The sequence below is a fragment of the Spermophilus citellus genome, assembly GCF_964194105.1.
Source record: "Spermophilus citellus genome assembly, chromosome: 2".
NCBI classification, from domain to species: Eukaryota; Metazoa; Chordata; class Mammalia; order Rodentia; family Sciuridae; genus Spermophilus; species Spermophilus citellus.
Genome location: NC_138183.1, coordinates 160,287,810 through 160,306,819, shown reverse-complemented (window position 1 = coordinate 160,306,819; position 19,010 = coordinate 160,287,810). Strand labels below are relative to the sequence as shown.

Here is a 19,010-nt window from a genome sequence, read left to right as displayed (position 1 = left end):
CTGAGGCTGGCTTTGATTTCAAAATCCTCCTGCCCCAGCCTCCAAACCACTGGGATTATAAGCATGTACCACTGAGCTCGGCCTTCACCTTAACTTTCAAATCTAATATTGCTATTATTATTATGCAGTTGTTTCTGTTTATAAACTTGAATTAATTTAATTGAACTTAGGTTTTGTTGTGTTTTAAGTATTATGAAATAATCTTTCAGCCATGGAAACAAAGAAGTATTTTCCTGCCGAGGAATAAAATTGGCAGTGGATTGGTTTTTGGAAAGAGGCCATAAAGATATTACAGTTTTTGTTCCTGCTTGGAGAAAAGAGCAATCCCGACCTGATGCTCTCATTACAGGTAAGCTCATTCATTACAGGCAGCTATTTGTTCCTAGCTTCTGTATAATACCTATGTAGATCCCTTAACACTCAGGTATTCTTAATCCAGTTCTGTTTATTCTATATGATTGCAATTGTCTTGTGGGACATTAAAATTGTTTTCAAGTTTGAAAATTATCTAATTAACTGAACACTAATCTTCACTACATGAGTCAGGGTTTTTTTTTTTTTTTCATTTATATGGAAACTTTGACTTTTTAAAAATATTTTTTTAGTTGTCAATATACCTTTATTTTTATTTTATTTTATTTATTTATATGAGGTGCTGAGAATTGAACCCAGTGCTTCACCAATGCTAGGCAAGCACTCCACCACTGAGCCAAAACCCCAACCCCTAAAATTCTGACTTCTAGAGACATGCTGAGACAAGAAGCCTTCTCTACCTTTGCCATTTACTAGCAACAGAACTTTGAGCACACTGAGCCTCTGAACCCCACTTTTCTCATATGCTATTAGACTAGATGCCAGTCAAGTTCTAATGGTTACAAGTTAAAAAAGACCTCTAAGACCACAGAATATGCTGTCTAGTCAAGAAGAAAATGACTAGTCTCAATAAACTATTTATATTCATACTTTATATTAGTTCATAATTTTTAAATGTATGAGTTTCAGGTAGAGATATCCTTTGTAACATCAGCATCCAACCCTTCCTGTCCTTTTTTCCACCTCTAATATTAACAAAATCTGTGAGGCAACTCTGAAGGAAACCATAAAACTTTTCAAATCAACAACAAATGACCACCTATCATATACCCAAAGGGGTAGATTACTTTAAGTGTTCTTTTTATTTTCAATTATTAAAGTCATTGTCAAATTATGATAAAATGTGTAGGCAGCCAAGAGTGGACTCACATAAAAATGTGAGAGCTGGCATAATTCTGCTAAAAGTACATGATGTTGGAATAACTCTTTGGAAAAAAACATACTTGTTTAGATTTTTATCTTATGCCCTATAATAATAAATTCCAGATAGTTGAAGAGGTAATTGTCAAAAATTAAACCATCAAAGACTAAAAGTAGTCTTTGAGTGGGAGGAAGGCCTTTCTAAATTTAAAAATTTTAGAAGTAATTATGAAGGAAAAGATAGATGTAATTACATCAAAAATGTAAGCTTCTACCTTTGCAGAAACTTTCTTAAGAACTCATCAATTATATAAGAAAAACTGCAACAAATAAAGAATTCATGTTCTTAACGTAAAATGCAGTTCTGTTATGAATGCATAAACATTTCCTACATTTAATTTGTTTAATTTGTGCACTGTTCTGACTAGTGTGATGAAATCTAATGCTGTCCTGCTCCGTCCTATCCAGAACGTGAATCATATCCCATTGTTCAGCATATCAACACTGTGCTGCCCGCCCATTTCTTACTTGGTAGCCTTCTTGGGTTATCGGATTGACTATTGTAGTGCTTGTGCATAAGTAACCCTTATTTTTCTTAATAAAGTCCTAAAGCTCAAGAGTTATGCTGCCAATTTGGGTATGCTAAAGAGAAGCTGTAAAGTAATTCTTCTAAGTGAAAAGGTGAAAGTTCTTGACTTAACAATATGCTGTTACTGAAATCTATACTACAATAAAATATTTTGAGAAATACCACGTTCAACATAACTTTAACAGTATATTGTTATAGTTATACTATTTAATTATTAATTATTGATTTTTACTGTGCCTAATATATGAACTGAACTTTGTGGGAATGTATGTACAGAAAAGTGCAGAATATAGAGAGTTAGGTACTATCTGTGGTTTTAGAGATCCATTGGGAGTCCTGGAACATACATATCCAGGATGGGTGGGTGTGGCTACTGTATTTTTAGACCTACTAGTTCATCTTTTAGGAATAATTCCCCGCCCCCACCCCACTTCCCAAAAATAGCAAAGCTCACAGGCAAAGATTATGACCAAAGATATTCATTGCTATATTATCTTGAATAGAAAAAAAATGAAAAAAAAATTATAATTTTGTTAAAAGAATCCATAAATTAGGATTGATTGATATAATAGGTGGAATATTTAGGCAGAAATTTTAAGGGGACATATTCTTTCACATTAACTGTCTGGGGTTTTGGGTTGTTGTTTATGTTTTGGTACTGGGGATTGAACCCAGGGATATTTTACCTCTGAGCTACATTCCCAGAACTTTTTAGTTTGAAACAGGGTCTTGCTACTTTGCTGAGGCTGACCTTGAACTTGCAATATTCCTGCCTTAGCCTCCAAAGTCTCTATGATAACAGGCATGCAGCTACTGTGCCTGGCTCAATGTTTAAGTATATAAATGACTTGCAGACTTCTTAAGTAGGAAAAGAATAAAAATCAAGAAGGAATAATGATAATATACATGTGAAGTGTGGCTGAGTTTGGTTTAAAAACACCAGCATACCAGGTCTCTGAAATTCAATATGCACTTTACTTAGTAAAATGCCAGGACTGTTATTAGAGGCTTTTAAGTGTTTTCTCTCCAAATATAATAATTTTCTTGACTAAAGCCCTCATTCAGGTAACACCTGATAAATTGAATAGTCCAGTGCTCACAGTGCACCAAAAATAATGCAAAAAATATATATATTAAAGGTTTCAGATTCAGGCTAGCACTTTTGCCAATCTTCTCCCCCATCCCCTCCCATGATACCAGGGATTGAACCCAGGGGCACTTAACCACTGAGCCACATCCCCAGCCTGTTTTTTATTTTTTATTTTGAGACAAGGTTTACCTTAGTTGCTGAGGCTGGCTTTGAACTTGGGATCCATGGCCTCAGTCTCCTGAACTACTGGGATTACAGACATCTGCCACTGCACCCAGCTCTTCTTCCATTTATTTTAACAAATACTTACTAAGCACTATCTATGTTAACTTACCAGCTATACTGAACCTGTATTGAGGTTAGGATTATTTATGTGTCATCCAGTTAATTGTCCCTTCAACCTCATTAGCTGTTCTATAAATTCAAATTAAGCAAATTGTGTTGATTATTAGGCTGCCACATTTATTCCTGCAGTCTCTTTATCAAGGCTTAAGGAATATCAGATGTCAATAAATACCCTCCTGAATAATGAGGTACCATGGATCACTCATGCACATAATACAATGAATACACTGGACGTTTTCAGAGTATACATCTTCAAGTAGCTCGTTTATTCATTCATTACATAAATATTTATTGAGCATCTACTGATATGTTTCATTTCATGGGCTTGGTGCTAATGGATACAAAGATAAATGAGACATGGTACCTGTCCCCAAAATCTTTTTTTTTTTAAAGACAGAGTGAGAGAGGAGAGAGAGAGAGAGAGAGAGAGAGAGAGAGAGAGAGAATTTTTAATATTTATTTTTTAGTTCTCGGCAGACACAACATCTTTGTTGGTATGTGGTGCTGAGGATCGAACCTGGGCCGCACGCATGCCAGGCAAGCGCGCTACCGCTTGAGCCACATCCCCAGCCCCCCCAAAATCTTTATGAGGGAAACACAGTAATTGTGATATAGTGATATAGTCTGGACTTTTGCTTTTCAAATTGGTTTTCTCTGATTTTTTAAAAGAGATCCGACAATTACATGTCTCTATTAAGTTGAAGAGCACAGTGTTTATTAAGAATTTGCCAGGCACCATGTGGTGTCCTTTACTCATGTTAACTCGTTTACTCCTCATAGGCTTGCCACTGCATTTGCAGACATAAAGAAACAGTCTCAATGAGATTATGATTGCCAGATTTATGTCTGCATTTGCAGACATAAAGAAACAGTCTCAATGAGATTATGATTGTAAGAAGTGAGAGGATCTGAGATTTATCCATGGTTTGCTAATTCTAACACCCTTTTATCTTCCATTACTGCTTTGCTGATTTTTTAAACCAAGGTCTGGTCTTAATGAATTCATTTGTGAGGACCATCATCCAATTCATATTAGAGCTAACCCATATCACTCCTCCATTTCCTCTTCCTGTAGAGCCTGCTCATATTACTGCAATGGCAATTATACTTTTGCTTACCTAGTTTGCATGTTTGTCTGATCCAGTAAGACTGTGCCCTCTTTGAGGAGATGACATTAACCTTGGTGGTTCTTGACAACACATGCCACAGAGTAGGCATGTAGTAATTGTCTGTTGAAAAGATTTTTTTTTTAATTACTAACTGGCTATTTGTTGCCACATTTCAGAGAAAAGGACACAGAACATATAATAGCCAATATTTCTGACCTTATTTCAACTTTCTTGAGCTTTCTGCCTCCTTTTTATTTAACTTCTTTTATATTTTTAAGGTTTCCTTTGACTATCTCTACTACATGTACTACTACTTTTAAGATTCTCCTACCATCACACCAACCAGTTAGAAAAACAAACAAACAACAACAACAAAAAAATACAAAATACACAAACTTGGGAGGAAAATACCTTCTGCTCTCTCTTAAACCCAACTCATATGCTTTGTTAGAGTGTCATTGTAGCAGTAATGCTGCTGGTTCTATAGCTTAGCTGTTCTATATATTTGCTAAGAGCAGGCTTTTAGTAAAAGCTTCATGGAATGAAAATCAGAATTTTCTCAGTCACATTGAGGTTTATGCTGATCAGGTTTTGTTGTTTTATTTTGTTTTACTATTCTTAAAGCCTTAAATTCCTGGAAAAAAAATATTCTAGGGAATATTTTGCTACATCTACCAACTATGAATCATAATCTCTAATTAAATGATTACATATATTCCAGTTCATTAAAAACTCACAATGTATGAAAGTTTTCATTCTATATGTTATATATTTATGTATTCCTCAAATTCTGCCCTTACTATTCTTGCAGATCAGGAAATTTTACGCAAATTGGAAAAGGAAAAAATCCTGGTGTTCACGCCATCCCGGCGAGTCCAGGGAAGGCGAGTGGTGTGCTATGATGACAGGTTCATTGTGAAGCTTGCTTTTGAGTCAGATGGTATAATTGTGTCCAATGATAACTACAGGGATTTGGCTAATGAAAAACCAGAATGGAAGAAGTTCATAGATGAGCGGTTATTAATGTATTCCTTTGTCAATGACAAGTAAGTAAACCAATGCTCTTGCTTCCTTGAAAATATAACCATACCTGGCAGCTGTTAAGAATTCTTTTTATTTTATGGTGCCCAGACCTGAGACAGGTTTCTTCCAACAACTGATCTCCTACTGATCCTCAGTGGTAGTCAGAAAAACTGCAGACTTGTGCTATGGAAGGCTTTGCATGAACGACAGGCCCCTGCCCTTCCCTGAAACCTCTAACAGAGCACCTGAGGCCAAGAAAGTTTAAACTCTGAGGGTGAAGAACTCCCATCTTCACCCTAAAAAAGATACTTTTCACAAGTCAATTTAGAGCATTGATAGCTTACTAAAGGCATGATTTTTTAAAGTTTGCAAAACCAATATAAGACTCTAGTCATAGTCACAGTCTACAAGTTGATGAATGGACAAATGACATGAGCCAGCATGTTACATAGAAATGAATATATTTATAAATATGAAGAAAAATATCATCTTTGAATAATAAAAAAATGCAAACCAATCTAAAAAGTATTTTATTTCTCATCTTTTTTTAATAATTTTATTTTTTTATTTGTTTTTAAGTGGTGCTGAGGCTTGAACCCAGTGCCTCACACATGCTAGGCTGAGTACTGTACCACTGAGCCACAACCCCAGCCCCTCACCTATTTAATTCACAAAAAATATTTTTGTGTGTGCTTTATGCTTTTAAAGATGCATGTAAACTGATGTACATTTTAGCAAAATTTAGCAGAAGCTTCAAAAATATGTTTGCCCTTTCAATCCAATATTCTCATTTCTTGAAATATATAATGAGGAAAAAAGAAAAGACCAGGTATGTTTGTTTTTGTATTGTTTATAATTGCAAGAAGTCAAAGGAAACTAAAGATGCAGTAGAGAAAGCAATCACGTTACAGTGCATATCCTACTGGAATATTATTCATCTGTTCATAATTATTATTATGAAAGCTATTAATAAACATGGAAAAATATTTTTATGTTAAAAAGATAAAGCAACAAAAAGAAACAAGAAAAAGAAAACAAAACAAACAAAAAAGACAAAGCATGGAAAATAATTGTATTAAAATTGTGTGGTTGTTGTGACTTGGTCTTTTATTTTTTAACTTTTATGTTGATACATTGTTTTCATGATAGCAAACACTGTTTTGCCAACTGTTTATTACTCAGCCATTTTGTCATTTCCCTAAGAGTTCATACATTACTTGCATTATTCTTATTTTGTAGATAACTACTTAGGCTTATTTCAAGTTCTAGCAGTATCATGACAAGTAGTATAATTCTTTAATCATAATTTATTTTTATCATGCACACTATAAATTTTTTTCTCCATTGTACAGTCAATCCAAATAATAATAAGTTTACTTCCTTAAGATTTTTTATCCATTTCATCTAAGAAGTACATTTACTATAATAGGAAGAGAATAGACTTTGAACAGTCAGTCATAATTGAATATTTCCTATGTTATGAGACACTAGATAAAAATTACTTAATTCTTTTATACCTAAATTAGAAAATTTTATTAATCTGTAAAATGGAGCTAATACTTCATGGGATTATTGCATGTAAAGTATCTGACACATAACTGGTGTCCAACAAGTCCCTGTGTTCTCACTGCATTCCCCTCTCTTCCCCTCCCTTCCTCAGATGCTCCATCTTACTCCCCACCTGCTTCATACAACTTCACAACACAGATGTTTACAGAACTCTCATAAAATTTCATTGTAATCACTTTCTGAAATCCTTAAAAAAATCTCAGCATTCCTCTGAGAAGAAGAAAAAAATTAAAAGATGCTAGACTCAAAATTTGTTTGAATTAAAAAACATACAAGTTCAGCTTAAGATATTTTACTTTAGTTTCTAAGAAAGAAGAAATTTCTGTAGTGTTTGTCATTTTTTTACTCTGTAAATATTGAATCAAAAACTTGGATTAAAATTTCAAATTATCTTAGAGTAAATAAATCTTTGTATAGTATCTTTAGAATTAAATTATCAACCTCCTATTTAAGTATCATTTTTTACTATCTGCATGTTAGGTTTATGCCCCCTGATGACCCTCTTGGCAGACATGGCCCAAGTCTGGATAATTTTCTGAGGAAGAAACCTATTGTTCCTGAACACAAAAAGCAGCCTTGTCCATATGGTAACTTTCTTTATGAATACTTAACATTTATGTTTAGAACACAATATATTGTTAACTTTTGTTAATAAAAGTCAGCATTTAAAATTTTGGATGGCATAATATGTGGTTCTTTTGATTGTAATTAAATTTAAGAAAATCCCTTAATTATTTTTACCTATTTGGCTTCAATATGAATATGAATTGCCATGAACTAAAATATGGTTTGAAAACTCAGTTAATTCTATATGATGTTTTTAGGTGGGTAAAAATTTAGAATTCATCTATCTAGACACAAATTAGATAATCATGGCTTTATTATAATATAGCAGCACAGTTATTCTTCTAAACAGAATTTCCTACCTGATTATATGGTCCCACTGGAAGAGAAGAGGCATGTGTGAGTTGAGAACATATGGTATTAGCCAAAAGCTGTGAGGTCATCACTAATCATTTGGCCAACTTTCTTACTGCTCTTGCTAGTAAGAAAATGAAGACTAAAAAGTGACATTTCTCATGAGTATGGAACAGAGAATAACACTTAGCGCATCTCCCATTTCTGCTTTCTTTCACAAGTTAAAATACTAGTGCCATGATGATTTTTCAGAATCTGATGGTACGCTACTTTACCTAACTAATTTTACTCTTCTTAGGAAAGAAGTGTACCTATGGACACAAGTGCAAATATTACCATCCCGAAAGGGGCAGTCAGCCTCAGCGGTCAGTGGCTGATGAACTTCGTGCCATGTCTAGAAATACAGCAGCCAAAACTGCAAATGAAGGAGGACTGGTGAAAAGCAACAGTGTTCCTTGTAGCACAAAGGCTGATAGCACTTCTGATGTCAAACGAGGTGCTCCAAAGAGGCAATCAGATCCAAGCATAAGGACTCAAGTCTACCAAGACCTAGAAGAAAAGCTTCCCACCAAAAACAAATTGGAAACCAGGTCTGTACCTTCCTTAGTTAGTATACCGGCTACTTCTACTGCAAAACCCCAAAGCACTACATCTTTAAGCAATGGCCTTCCATCTGGAGTTCATTTCCCACCTCAGGATCAAAGACCACAGGGACAATATCCTCCAATGATGATGGCAACCAAAAATCATGGAACGCCAATGCCTTATGAACAGTATCCAAAATGTGACTCACCTGTTGACATTGGATATTATTCCATGTTAAATGCATATTCAAATCTGAGTATCTCAGGCCCAAGAAGTCCTGAAAGGCGTTTCTCATTAGACACAGACTATAGAATAAGTTCTGTAGCTTCTGACTGCAGCAGTGAAGGGAGCATGAGCTGCGGGAGTAGTGACTCGTATGTGGGGTACAATGACCGATCCTATGTCAGTTCTCCTGACCCCCAGCTGGAAGAGAATTTGAAGTGTCAACACATGCACCCTCACAGCCGCCTTAATTCCCAGCCTTTCCTGCAGAATTTCCATGACCCCTTAACCAGAGTGCAAAGTTACAGTCATGAAGAACCAAAGTTCCATCACAAGCCTCCTCTTCCACACTTGGCTATGCATCTGCAGCACCCTGCTGTGGGTGCCCGGTCTAGCTGTCCTGGTGATTACCCCTCTCCTCCAAGTTCAGCACACTCGAAGGCACCACACCTAGGAAGGTCCCTAGTGGCTACCAGAATAGACAGCATTTCTGATTCCAGACTCTATGACAGTTCTCCTTCAAGACAAAGAAAGCCTTACTCCCGTCAGGAAGGGTTGGGAAGCTGGGATAGGCCGAGTTTCGGAATGGATGCCTATGGGTATCGGCAGACTTATTCCTTGCCTGATAACTCCACACCGCCTTGTTACGAGCAGTTCACCTTCCAGAGCCTACCTGAACAGCAGGAGCCCACCTGGAGAATACCATATTGTGGAATACCACAAGATCCTCCAAGGTACCAAGACAACCGGGAAAAGATTTATATCAACTTGTGCAACATCTTCCCACCTGACCTTGTGAGAATTGTCATGAAAAGAAATCCTCACATGACAGATGCCCAGCAGCTTGCTGCAGCCATTTTAGTGGAGAAATCACAGCTGGGTTATTGAAAGATGATGCATCATTGTGGTGTTTAGTAGTTTTTTGTTCAGCTCAAATGCTGAGGGAGGTTTGCTACAATAGCACATGTGATCTCCTTCTCATCAAGGAGGTTATATAGTATCCATTTATGTGAAATACTGTATCATGGAATCTGTATGTATAGCCCCACTTGGTGGAAATATCACGGGATTGCTTTACATTCAAACTTTTTTTAAAAGGTTTCCTTTTTAAAGCTATATCCTTGGCTGGAAAATTTTCCAGTTTGATTTAATAGATGTATCTGTGATCTTTGATATTAATCTTTGGTGCATCAGGGGTTTATATGCAGCACTTTTTATCTTTGTTTCATGTTTTATTAACTTGGTGTTTATCTATCAATCGCAAGCAATTATAATACCTTCAGAATGTGGAAACTTTGACTAGACCTAGCAAACTATTTTTTCAAGCCAAGCTTAATTAGAATCTTTTACAGCTTTTTAAGTTATTTTTATTTGGGGAAAGTGGGCTTCTTTGTGCTATAATCATTATTTATAGAAACAAAGATATACTACAGCACTGACTTTATATTTTAGACAAAATGTAAGTTACCGGTTTATGTTGAAAAGGGTAACAGTATATATTAGAATGATTTACAATATGGCACTTTTCACTGTTGTATTTTTGTTTGGATTTTTTCTGTTAAGAATTAGTTAACTTAATATGGTCAGTTTAAAAGAAAGCAGATGCAATCAATGGAAAAAATAATTTCCATTTTTTTATTTTTATTTTTTTATGAATAAGGCAAAAGCCGTAACTGTTACAGGTTAGAGCTTTGTTATCCAGCTATGATGTGCTTCTAGACAGTAGGAATGGAATTGAATTCCTCGATTTCCATTAACCCGTATTTTTAATGTCTGTCTATTTGTTTGGGGGGCACAACAATACTGGATAAATAACCCTTTCACAGTACTTGCCTGTTTTTAATGAATCTAATTATTCTCAATGCAACTTTTATATTTAATATACTCTAGCTTTCCTGCTATTTATCAAGGCTGGCCTGAGGTGGTTTTATGTGTTGAGGATATGCAACATTTATTGATACTGCACTATAGAAGTGGTGATGGAGGAGTGTAAATGGTAACTTAAAATTTTTGTAAGATACTGTATATTTTCCATTTCCTGAAGGTAGTTTTTTTGGGGGGCCTGTTATATTATTAAGGCCAGACTCTTGCCACAAATAGTGTAGTTTTAGATACAGACTAAAGTCTGTTCTAGTATTAGTAAGGGATATTTCTGGTTTCAAAGTCATGGGTTTTGCTTGTTGCAGTTACATTTCTATGGACTAGAAGATAGATTTTGCAGTCAGCGGCAGTCAGTCATGTGATTGACATAACTTGACTGTTCCCTCCAGATACTGGATTTTACTTAGTGTAGCAGACACATTCAGATCTATTTTTACAGTCTGCCTGGATGCTCTGGTCATTGGGATTATTCTACATGCCATAGTTTGAAGTAAAGCCCTGAAAAACCAGAAAGTACCTTTTACTGTTGATACAAATTGTATCTTTTTAACTATAAGAACTATTTTGATTTGTAGATCTAGTAAAAAACACAAATGTGTAACTATGATTAGACTTTTGGGCAACATTTTATCCCTTATTTAAATACAAATTTTTAAAGTAAAATTGAGGTCTAGAATAGGGTAGAAAATAAAAGTAACAATTTAGGTAAATAAAAGTGTCTGTCTTAGTTTTATATAATATATTAAAATATATTAAATAAATTTATTGGCATTTTCTTTCTCCTAAAACTTATATAGTCTGAACTTAAAATAAAGGTAAAATGCTGCCTGAAAATAATGTCCAAGCATCTTTGACTAGGATAACATTTTCACTACTTGTGTGACACTGTGTGTTGCATGAAGTAGGATTTGGGTATACAGTAAATGCTTCTAAAAGGCATTGTGCATTATTGACATATCCAATAATCTGAACCATGTTCAGCAAACTTAATTCAGGAAAGTGATGTTCTACACAATTATTGCTGTTGTGTTTGAAGTGAGTGTGGCATGCATCTGTAACCAAAAGTAATGCAGGTGACGCCACACAGACCATTTTGAGTGGTGTCTGAGCAACCCGTACTCACTTGTGAAGTTGTTTTCCTTGATTTTGTCAGTCATTATCTACAGAACAAGTTTAAATACAGAGGCTAAATGTGTGCCAAAAGTAGGGTTACAGATGTGTAGTATGTTTTATGTTAGTCATAATCTAAGATTATATAGTATAAAATCACTTTTAAATTATTCTTGTAGGTTTTGCTTCCGTTTTCTTTGTAGCATTTTAATTATTTGAAGATAGCCAAATATTACTAAATTGTTTTAAATGAGATTTTAGGTGAAATGGATATAACTTTTTAAATTTGACCTTTTAATATTTTTAGTGGCTATTTGTCATGATTGTTTTGGGAAAATAATATTCCCTGCCATCACTTGTACTGAAGTGAGTAGCCCTGAACTACCCACAAATCTTCCAGTATAATTAGTTGTAAAAAAATAGCCATTTTCTCGGGGCTGGAGTTGTGGCTCAGCAGCGGAGCACTTGCCTAGCATGTGTGAAGCCCTGGGTTCAATTCTCAGCACCGCATATAAATAATAAAAATGAATAAAGATAAAAAGGTCCATCAACATCTAAAAAAATATTTTAAAAAAAGAAATAGCCATTTTATTATATCAAAAGGACAATTTGTTCCTATTTTTTTTAAACACCAGTGTTGCTTTCAGAGTTTCAAAATGAGATAATTGTCAGACTTTGGGTATAGCAAACTCTTGTTTATCTTAATACCTAAAAGCAGTCCATTGTCAAATTAAATCTACAGCTGATCGAAAACCTTCATTTAAGCAAAAACTTTCTCCCTAATTCATAATCCCTATTTATCAGACTTGCTAATAAATAACTAGAAAGAGGTGTGTGAATAAGTAGTGAAATTGCCAATAATGGTCAGCTGAATAGGAAAAAAAAGAATTCAGACTGGAATCTTCTGCCCCTGAATAATTGTCAGTTGACTGTACTTTATACAGTAATTAGCCAGTCTGTTGTCTCTGTGTCTTAGTCCAGAGGGAATAGTATCCAACTGGCCATATACTGGCCCTTAGTATTTCCTCCTTTCTTGCATGTGATGCAGACATTTTTGGTCTCGTTTTTATGATCTCTGTATCCTGATAGAGTTTGTCATTGACTTAAACATTGAAAGAAATGCTCACCAGTATAAAATATTTGATACTGGTGGAAACTTGAATTTTGTGTTTTTATGAAAATGCATTTATGAGAATATGTAATATAACTAAAGAAGAGTGTTTTATATATATACATATACACATATATACATATTTGTTATGAAGTATTAAAAAATGGGAGGGGGTTCCTTTGATGGCTAACATTTCTGTAATTGAATGTTTCACTGAGTTGTAGATGACCAAGTCTAGGGTCTGGATGACCAATGATAGGATTTAGAACCACTTAAAAGGAAAGCAACTCTTCACTGGTTTTATTCCTGATTTTTTTAAAGAATTATTTTGATAATTTTAATAGATGTGTAATTTTAAAATACACAAAAAACTTAAAGTAGTATTGATTATACAAATGATTATTTAACATGTTTTGTGGATGTAACTATATGTATATAGACAGTAATATATTTATAAAACAAATCTACTTTATGTTGTAGTTCTTTATGGTAAGTGGGAAGATGCTTCTGTGTGTGTGTGCTTATGTGTGTGTTTTGAAAAGTCTAAGCCTTTTCATGCCTGATTTAATGGCTTTTATATATTTGGTTTTATTATTCTTTCTATCCAGCTTCCTTATTCAAAATAAATATGATGTACAATTTCTGGCCATTCTGTTGGCACGTGACCCATCCATTTTTTTATTATTCTGTAATAATTCGTAAAGCGTGCCTGCCTGAGTGACCTGAAATAAAACAATTTTTTTGCTAGAGATAATGCTTATGTCCCAAAAGACAAAAATTCATCTGTGATGTTGAGCTTCCAGTCCACCAACAAATATGATGAACTATAAAACAAGCTGAAATATACATATATATTAGAATTAGAGAAAGCTGAGTGTTAATAAAGGCAAAGTAGCATGCATTATTTTGTTTGGTTTAGGAAAATGCCCTAGAGCAAGTGTTGACAAACTTTTTCTATAAAAAGAATCAATTAGTAAATAATTCAGGTTTTGAGAATTAAATGCGCTCTCTCTCTCTCTCTCTCTCTCTCTCTCTCTCTCTCTCTCTCTCTCTCTCTCGTGTGTGTGTGTGTGTGTGTGAGAGAGAGAGAGAGAGAGAGAGAGAACGAGAGAGAGCTAGACATACTAGGCAAGTGCTGTACCACTGAGCTACATCCCCAGCTTTCAAATGGTCTCTTAAAAAAAAAAAAAAACTGCTCACCTTCATCTTAATAGCAAAAACACAACCAGGGACAATATGGAAATAAAAGAGTTGGCTGTGTTCCAATAAAACTTTATTTACAGAAATAGGCAGCAGGCCAGATTTGCCCTGTGGGCCATTCCTGGTTCCTGCCTTTGAGGGAGAAAAACAGACGCTGTGAATAGTAAATCCTGATATATGTTATTATTAGAAATAATAATTTATTTCATCTGACATTCAGAGAAAAATCAGATAGTTATTGATGTTCTTCAAAGGATGATTGTGATACAGTCATATTAAAGCACCTTAATGCATTTATGTTTTTAAGATGTTCACACCATTATTTTAGATATTTCTTGTGTTTAAACACACATACACACACACAAACTATAAAAAAGATAATAAGTCTTGAAATTTTTTTCATGAGCTTTGTATTTCTGTTGATAAGTGTGAGTTCTTTAAGTTATCTTTTGTTTTTTAATGGCCTCTTGGACCAAAAAAAAAAAAAACTATTGTATTTTGAAAATTAGCATATAATTAGCTACAAATTTTTTAACTGCATTTATCAGTTTTTTCTGTTAGTTTTGGCCTCTAATAATTGACAGATCTGTGCTTTAAAAATGATTTTAAAGAAGATAAACAGGCTGCAATTTCACATTTTAGTTTTTCTCTGTAAAATTAAAAATTGTGACTATATAATGATATCTATAATGTGAATGTTACAAGTGACTATAAGAAACAGTGTATCTCTGCTTTCTCTGTCCAAATGTTTAGATTTTTAGACACCATAGGGCTATCCATGATGAATGATATTCTTAATGTGATAACGTGTAGTTCTGAATTCCTTGGAAGTACACACTGCTGGGCATCCTCATTCACAGTGTTCACATTCATGGTGTTTCAGCACAAGCATCATAAGAACATTAAATTGATGTGAAAGTTACTATTCACTTAAATAGTTATGCTTTATTTTAAAATTGGAATACAATTCTACCTTTTAACAGTGTTTATTGTTTTGTCTATTTTGTTTCTTTAATGCTTTCTGTGAACTTACTTATTGTTCCTGTTATAATAGTACTGTTATATTAGAAGTGGCTTTTTCTCTAATAATCTTTAGATTTAAAAACAATTTAAGGCTCTCTATTGACCATTTGGCAAAGAAAATATCTGCATGTTTTAATTTAGTTAAAACTTGTAAAGTTTTACTTTTTAAATCATGTAATAATTTTTCTCCCTGGGTATTTCAGGAAAAAAATTTGACCATTAACGCCTTGGCCACCTGTTTTTCTAAAGCAGCTTATGTCTCAAAGGAAAAAGATATTGAAGAGTAATGTTTTGGTTTTATAAAGAATATGTTTTCGATTTCCTTTGGTTTTTTAAATCATAAAATTATAAATTTTCTACCTTCTGTAAAATAGTAACAAACATTCAAACTTCTGCAGACTTAGTATTTTGTTGCAAGTGTACCAGGTTACTGATCTGATCTTTTCCTTTTAGTTTTGGTTTTCTAACCCATAGTAGTTATGCTGATAGTGTAATTCCCTATTTGATTCTGCAAACTTTTCTTACAGGAAAAGTAAGTTAAAGAATATGTTTAAAGCAACCATTTGATAAGCTGATGTGATTCTATTTATCTCTGTCCTCTGTGTTTCTGTAATGGAATTTTTACAATTCCAAAAGCAATTTATTAGAACTACTGGAAATCCTTGATAAACAGATATATGATTCTGCCACTGAAGGAGAGACATTAAAATATTCGGTTTTTTTTATGGTGGTTTGTTTTTGTTTCATGAAGAGAAATTGGTCTCATATGGCAGCATAGATGCTAATAAATAAAAGCATTGTCCTTCTGTAGTCCACAGCTTACTTGCATTCAGTGGTTAATAACATTATGAGCATTCTGTAAAGTAAGCTCATGTTCAGTGTCAATGTAAATGTTAGCACCAAAATTAATTCCTCTGAAAACTGAAATTAAATGTCAAAGACAACTAGTCATAACTTAAGATGGTGAGAGTGTTTTCTTTCTAGTCAGTCACGAAGGTGTGTGTATGTGGTGATTTTGAAGTGTCATCAGGTATCTGGCCAAGACAAGAGTGATTGTTAATAGTGACCTTGTCCATAGACTTTTTAAGAAATGTTGGGTGACATTGGTGTCCTTTTTCTAATTACGAGGGCTGGCAAGTGATTAAAAAATATTGCTAAGGCCCCTCTTGTGGGATAATAGGTACTGGAATTCTGCATCAGGTTTGAGCACTAATGTATGTGAAGCCTCAATACATGCTTGGGGCTCAAGAGAACCAGGGTCAGTACATCTGCCTTTAAGTTCACCTTGCAGTAGGGCTGGAATCTGCAAAATCAAAAGTTGACTATTTTAAAAAAATAGTCTAAATAGATCTCAAGGAAGAGAAATGGAAAGTTTTAGTTCTCTGATAGTTGAAACTGAAAAACCTAAATCACTGTAGGAAACTGTACTGCTTCTGAGAAATACCTCCACAGGTTGAAAAAGATTTCAGACAGTTGCTGGGATTGTGTTCCAATTCCAGTCCTGCACCCGTTGCTATGGTAATGTCTATATCACACACAATAGGTAGAATCAGGGCAAATCATCTTTCATAGTCTTTTTGAAACTCAATTGTAAAATGATGTTCATGCCTGTCTGACAGGCTTATTGTCACCAATGGGATGATGGTAATGGCAGTGGGCATGAGGATAATTGAAGAACAGATGCAAATGTATACAATGCTGCATCTATCCCATTCTTGCTGAAGTGAAACTGGGATTTTCACTTTCTCCCAGCTATTTCAGAAACTGTATGTTCCTTACCCAACTGTTCTAATAATTTTCTGTCAGTGAAAAAACACTCTATTTCAGTTATGGTCAAAGTAAGTAATGAGATGTTCCAAGGATCTCCATGATTTAATATACTCGTGTTCTATCAGTGCATAAGATATTATTTCAGATAGCAGATTTTTCCTCCTATATTGCTTTCAGACCTTTGCTTTCCTTGTTGTCTTTTCCCTGAAATTGCTATTTTCCGTTATCAGATATTCTTTTCTTCCTTCTTCATTGTCTTAGCTTAACCCATTTAACTGGGTTCTTATGGATTTATACAGTGTATTTTGACTTTGTCAAAAGACTTGATTATTGATGTTGACTTGTCAGAGAACTCAACGTATCCAAAATAAGTGTTAGGTAGGGAGGCTCTCCAAGTACTTGAGAGGCTGAGCTGAGAATCCAAGATAACATTAGATTGGGTTGCAGTGTTAACTAGAGCTAGTACTTTATTCTTCCCCATCTAGTACTGTTGTCTGAAGAGAAAAGGTTACTGCATATTGACGAGTTAAGTAATATTTGAGGAGTATTGTAAAACACAACTCTAATGGTGAATTTATTCAAAGCAAAACACCTGTACCTGAACCTTTCTTGACTTAAGTACTTACTAGCATTTGTACTACAGCCTCAGGTACCCTTATAGAGTTAATGTTTTCACTTTAGTGTTTGAAAAGTCGTAAAGAATTTTCTTAATCTTTTAACATTTTAAAGGTTTCCCTTAAAATTTTTAAAGTAACCTTTTAAAAATGTATTCCTTTCTAGATACAATCATCAGCCTAAGAGTTCAGAGTAGGAACCCCACTTCCATTGATGTCAGCAAGTTGGCAAATCACTCAACAGGGTAATAAAACCCTCACCACCATCTCCTAGGGTTGTTAAGACTAAATGAGTTGAAACTACTAAAATCCTTTTACATGCAAATCCATAGTGTGTGTTGGATAAGTAATGGGATATTTTTTACATGATAGCCATTGTCATGTAAATGAAAGGATGTCTATCTAAATGCATAACAATTTTCAAAAGTTCAGTGTAGTTATACTGGTAGAATATGAATTCTGACAATCAATGTAATTTGATATATTTAATAATGAAGTGATTTTAGGATTTCAAAGAGTAACATTTTAACCTTCAAGGAATTTCTTTCTTTTATTTTTATTTGTTTGTTTGTTTGTTTGAGAACTGGTCTCACAAAGTTGCTCAGGGCTTTTGCTGAATTGCTGAGGCTGGCTTTGAACTTGGAATCCTCCTGCCTCAGCCTCCCAAACCACTAGGATTACAGGCTTGTGCTACCACACCCAGCTCAAGGAATTCTTGGAATCTATTTCCTTGCTATCCTGTCACCAGGGTCTTCTTGGTTTAAGAGTTTTTCTATGTATCATAGGAGAAAATGGAATAACAATGATTTCAGAAAAGAAGTCTTGCAGCTAAGTAATTCCTAGACATTACTGACATCCTTCTGAACTCTACTTTTATTCCAGCAAACCTGTCTGCACTCCTACATCACACAAACTCTAGAAAAGCATGTCAGTCCCTTAGCCTAAGAACCCACAGAGCCAAGGAGCAGGGGGATAATGCACATTTCTGGGAAGATAGCAGCTTACATAGGGGAGCTGTTTTTGTCTTTAACCACTTCCTCCTATTTTATAACTTCCACTCTCCAAGTTGGAGACATTAAGCTGTCAGGTAAGCCACTCATATCTGGAAGTCCAGTATTATATTGTTACATAATTTAAATAAGAAGCCTGTGCAACAAACATTATCCCTAGTTTACAAATGAGAAAATTATGACCCTGACCATCCTCAGTATGAGTTCTACAAAAATTTAGTTATAGTTGCACGTACTTAAAAATGCTATAATTTTACATGGGAGCAGAGGAAGACTGAAGAAAATGTAAAGTTAGAAGTATTATTTCTCTTCTTTAGTAATCCTGCATACTTTTAACACTCTGATTTCATGTGTGGACAGTCATGACACAGATGTCACTTGTATTAGAGGAAAGGTTACCCAGAAATCTACCTGACCCAAGCCTTTGATGACCGCCCACTGACTAGGCACAGTGTTCAGGATCCAAGGAAAAGCTAAGCCCCACTTAGTGCTTCCAGTAAGCAAGATGGATTGGCTCTCTGCTGTGATAGAGGGTTGTTTTAGAGTCTGGGACCTTGTCTGAGAATTCTTTGTAGTTCCAGAGAGTAAAAGGCAGAACATTTATTTCT

The 19,010-nt window shown here is 34.7% G+C and overlaps 1 protein-coding gene across 6 annotated transcripts in view; it reads left to right on the top strand.

The window, feature by feature from the left end:
- Nucleotides 1–13,900, top strand: part of ZC3H12C (zinc finger CCCH-type containing 12C) — a 62,172-nt gene extending 48,272 nt beyond the window's left edge. For 5 of the 6 annotated variants that reach the window (XM_081266658.1, XM_081266655.1, XM_081266657.1 and 2 more), the window contains exons 3-6: nucleotides 210–349; nucleotides 5,178–5,412; nucleotides 7,439–7,545; nucleotides 8,175–13,900. In XM_081266658.1, coding sequence (XP_081122784.1) covers nucleotides 210–349; nucleotides 5,178–5,412; nucleotides 7,439–7,545; nucleotides 8,175–9,571 — 1,879 coding nt within the window. In that variant the 3' untranslated portion in view covers nucleotides 9,572–13,900. The remainder of the gene's footprint in view (nucleotides 1–209; nucleotides 350–5,177; nucleotides 5,413–7,438; nucleotides 7,546–8,174) is intronic. The other variant, XR_014018842.1, reaches the window with a different exon arrangement.
- Nucleotides 13,901–19,010: the final 5,110 nt, after the last annotated feature.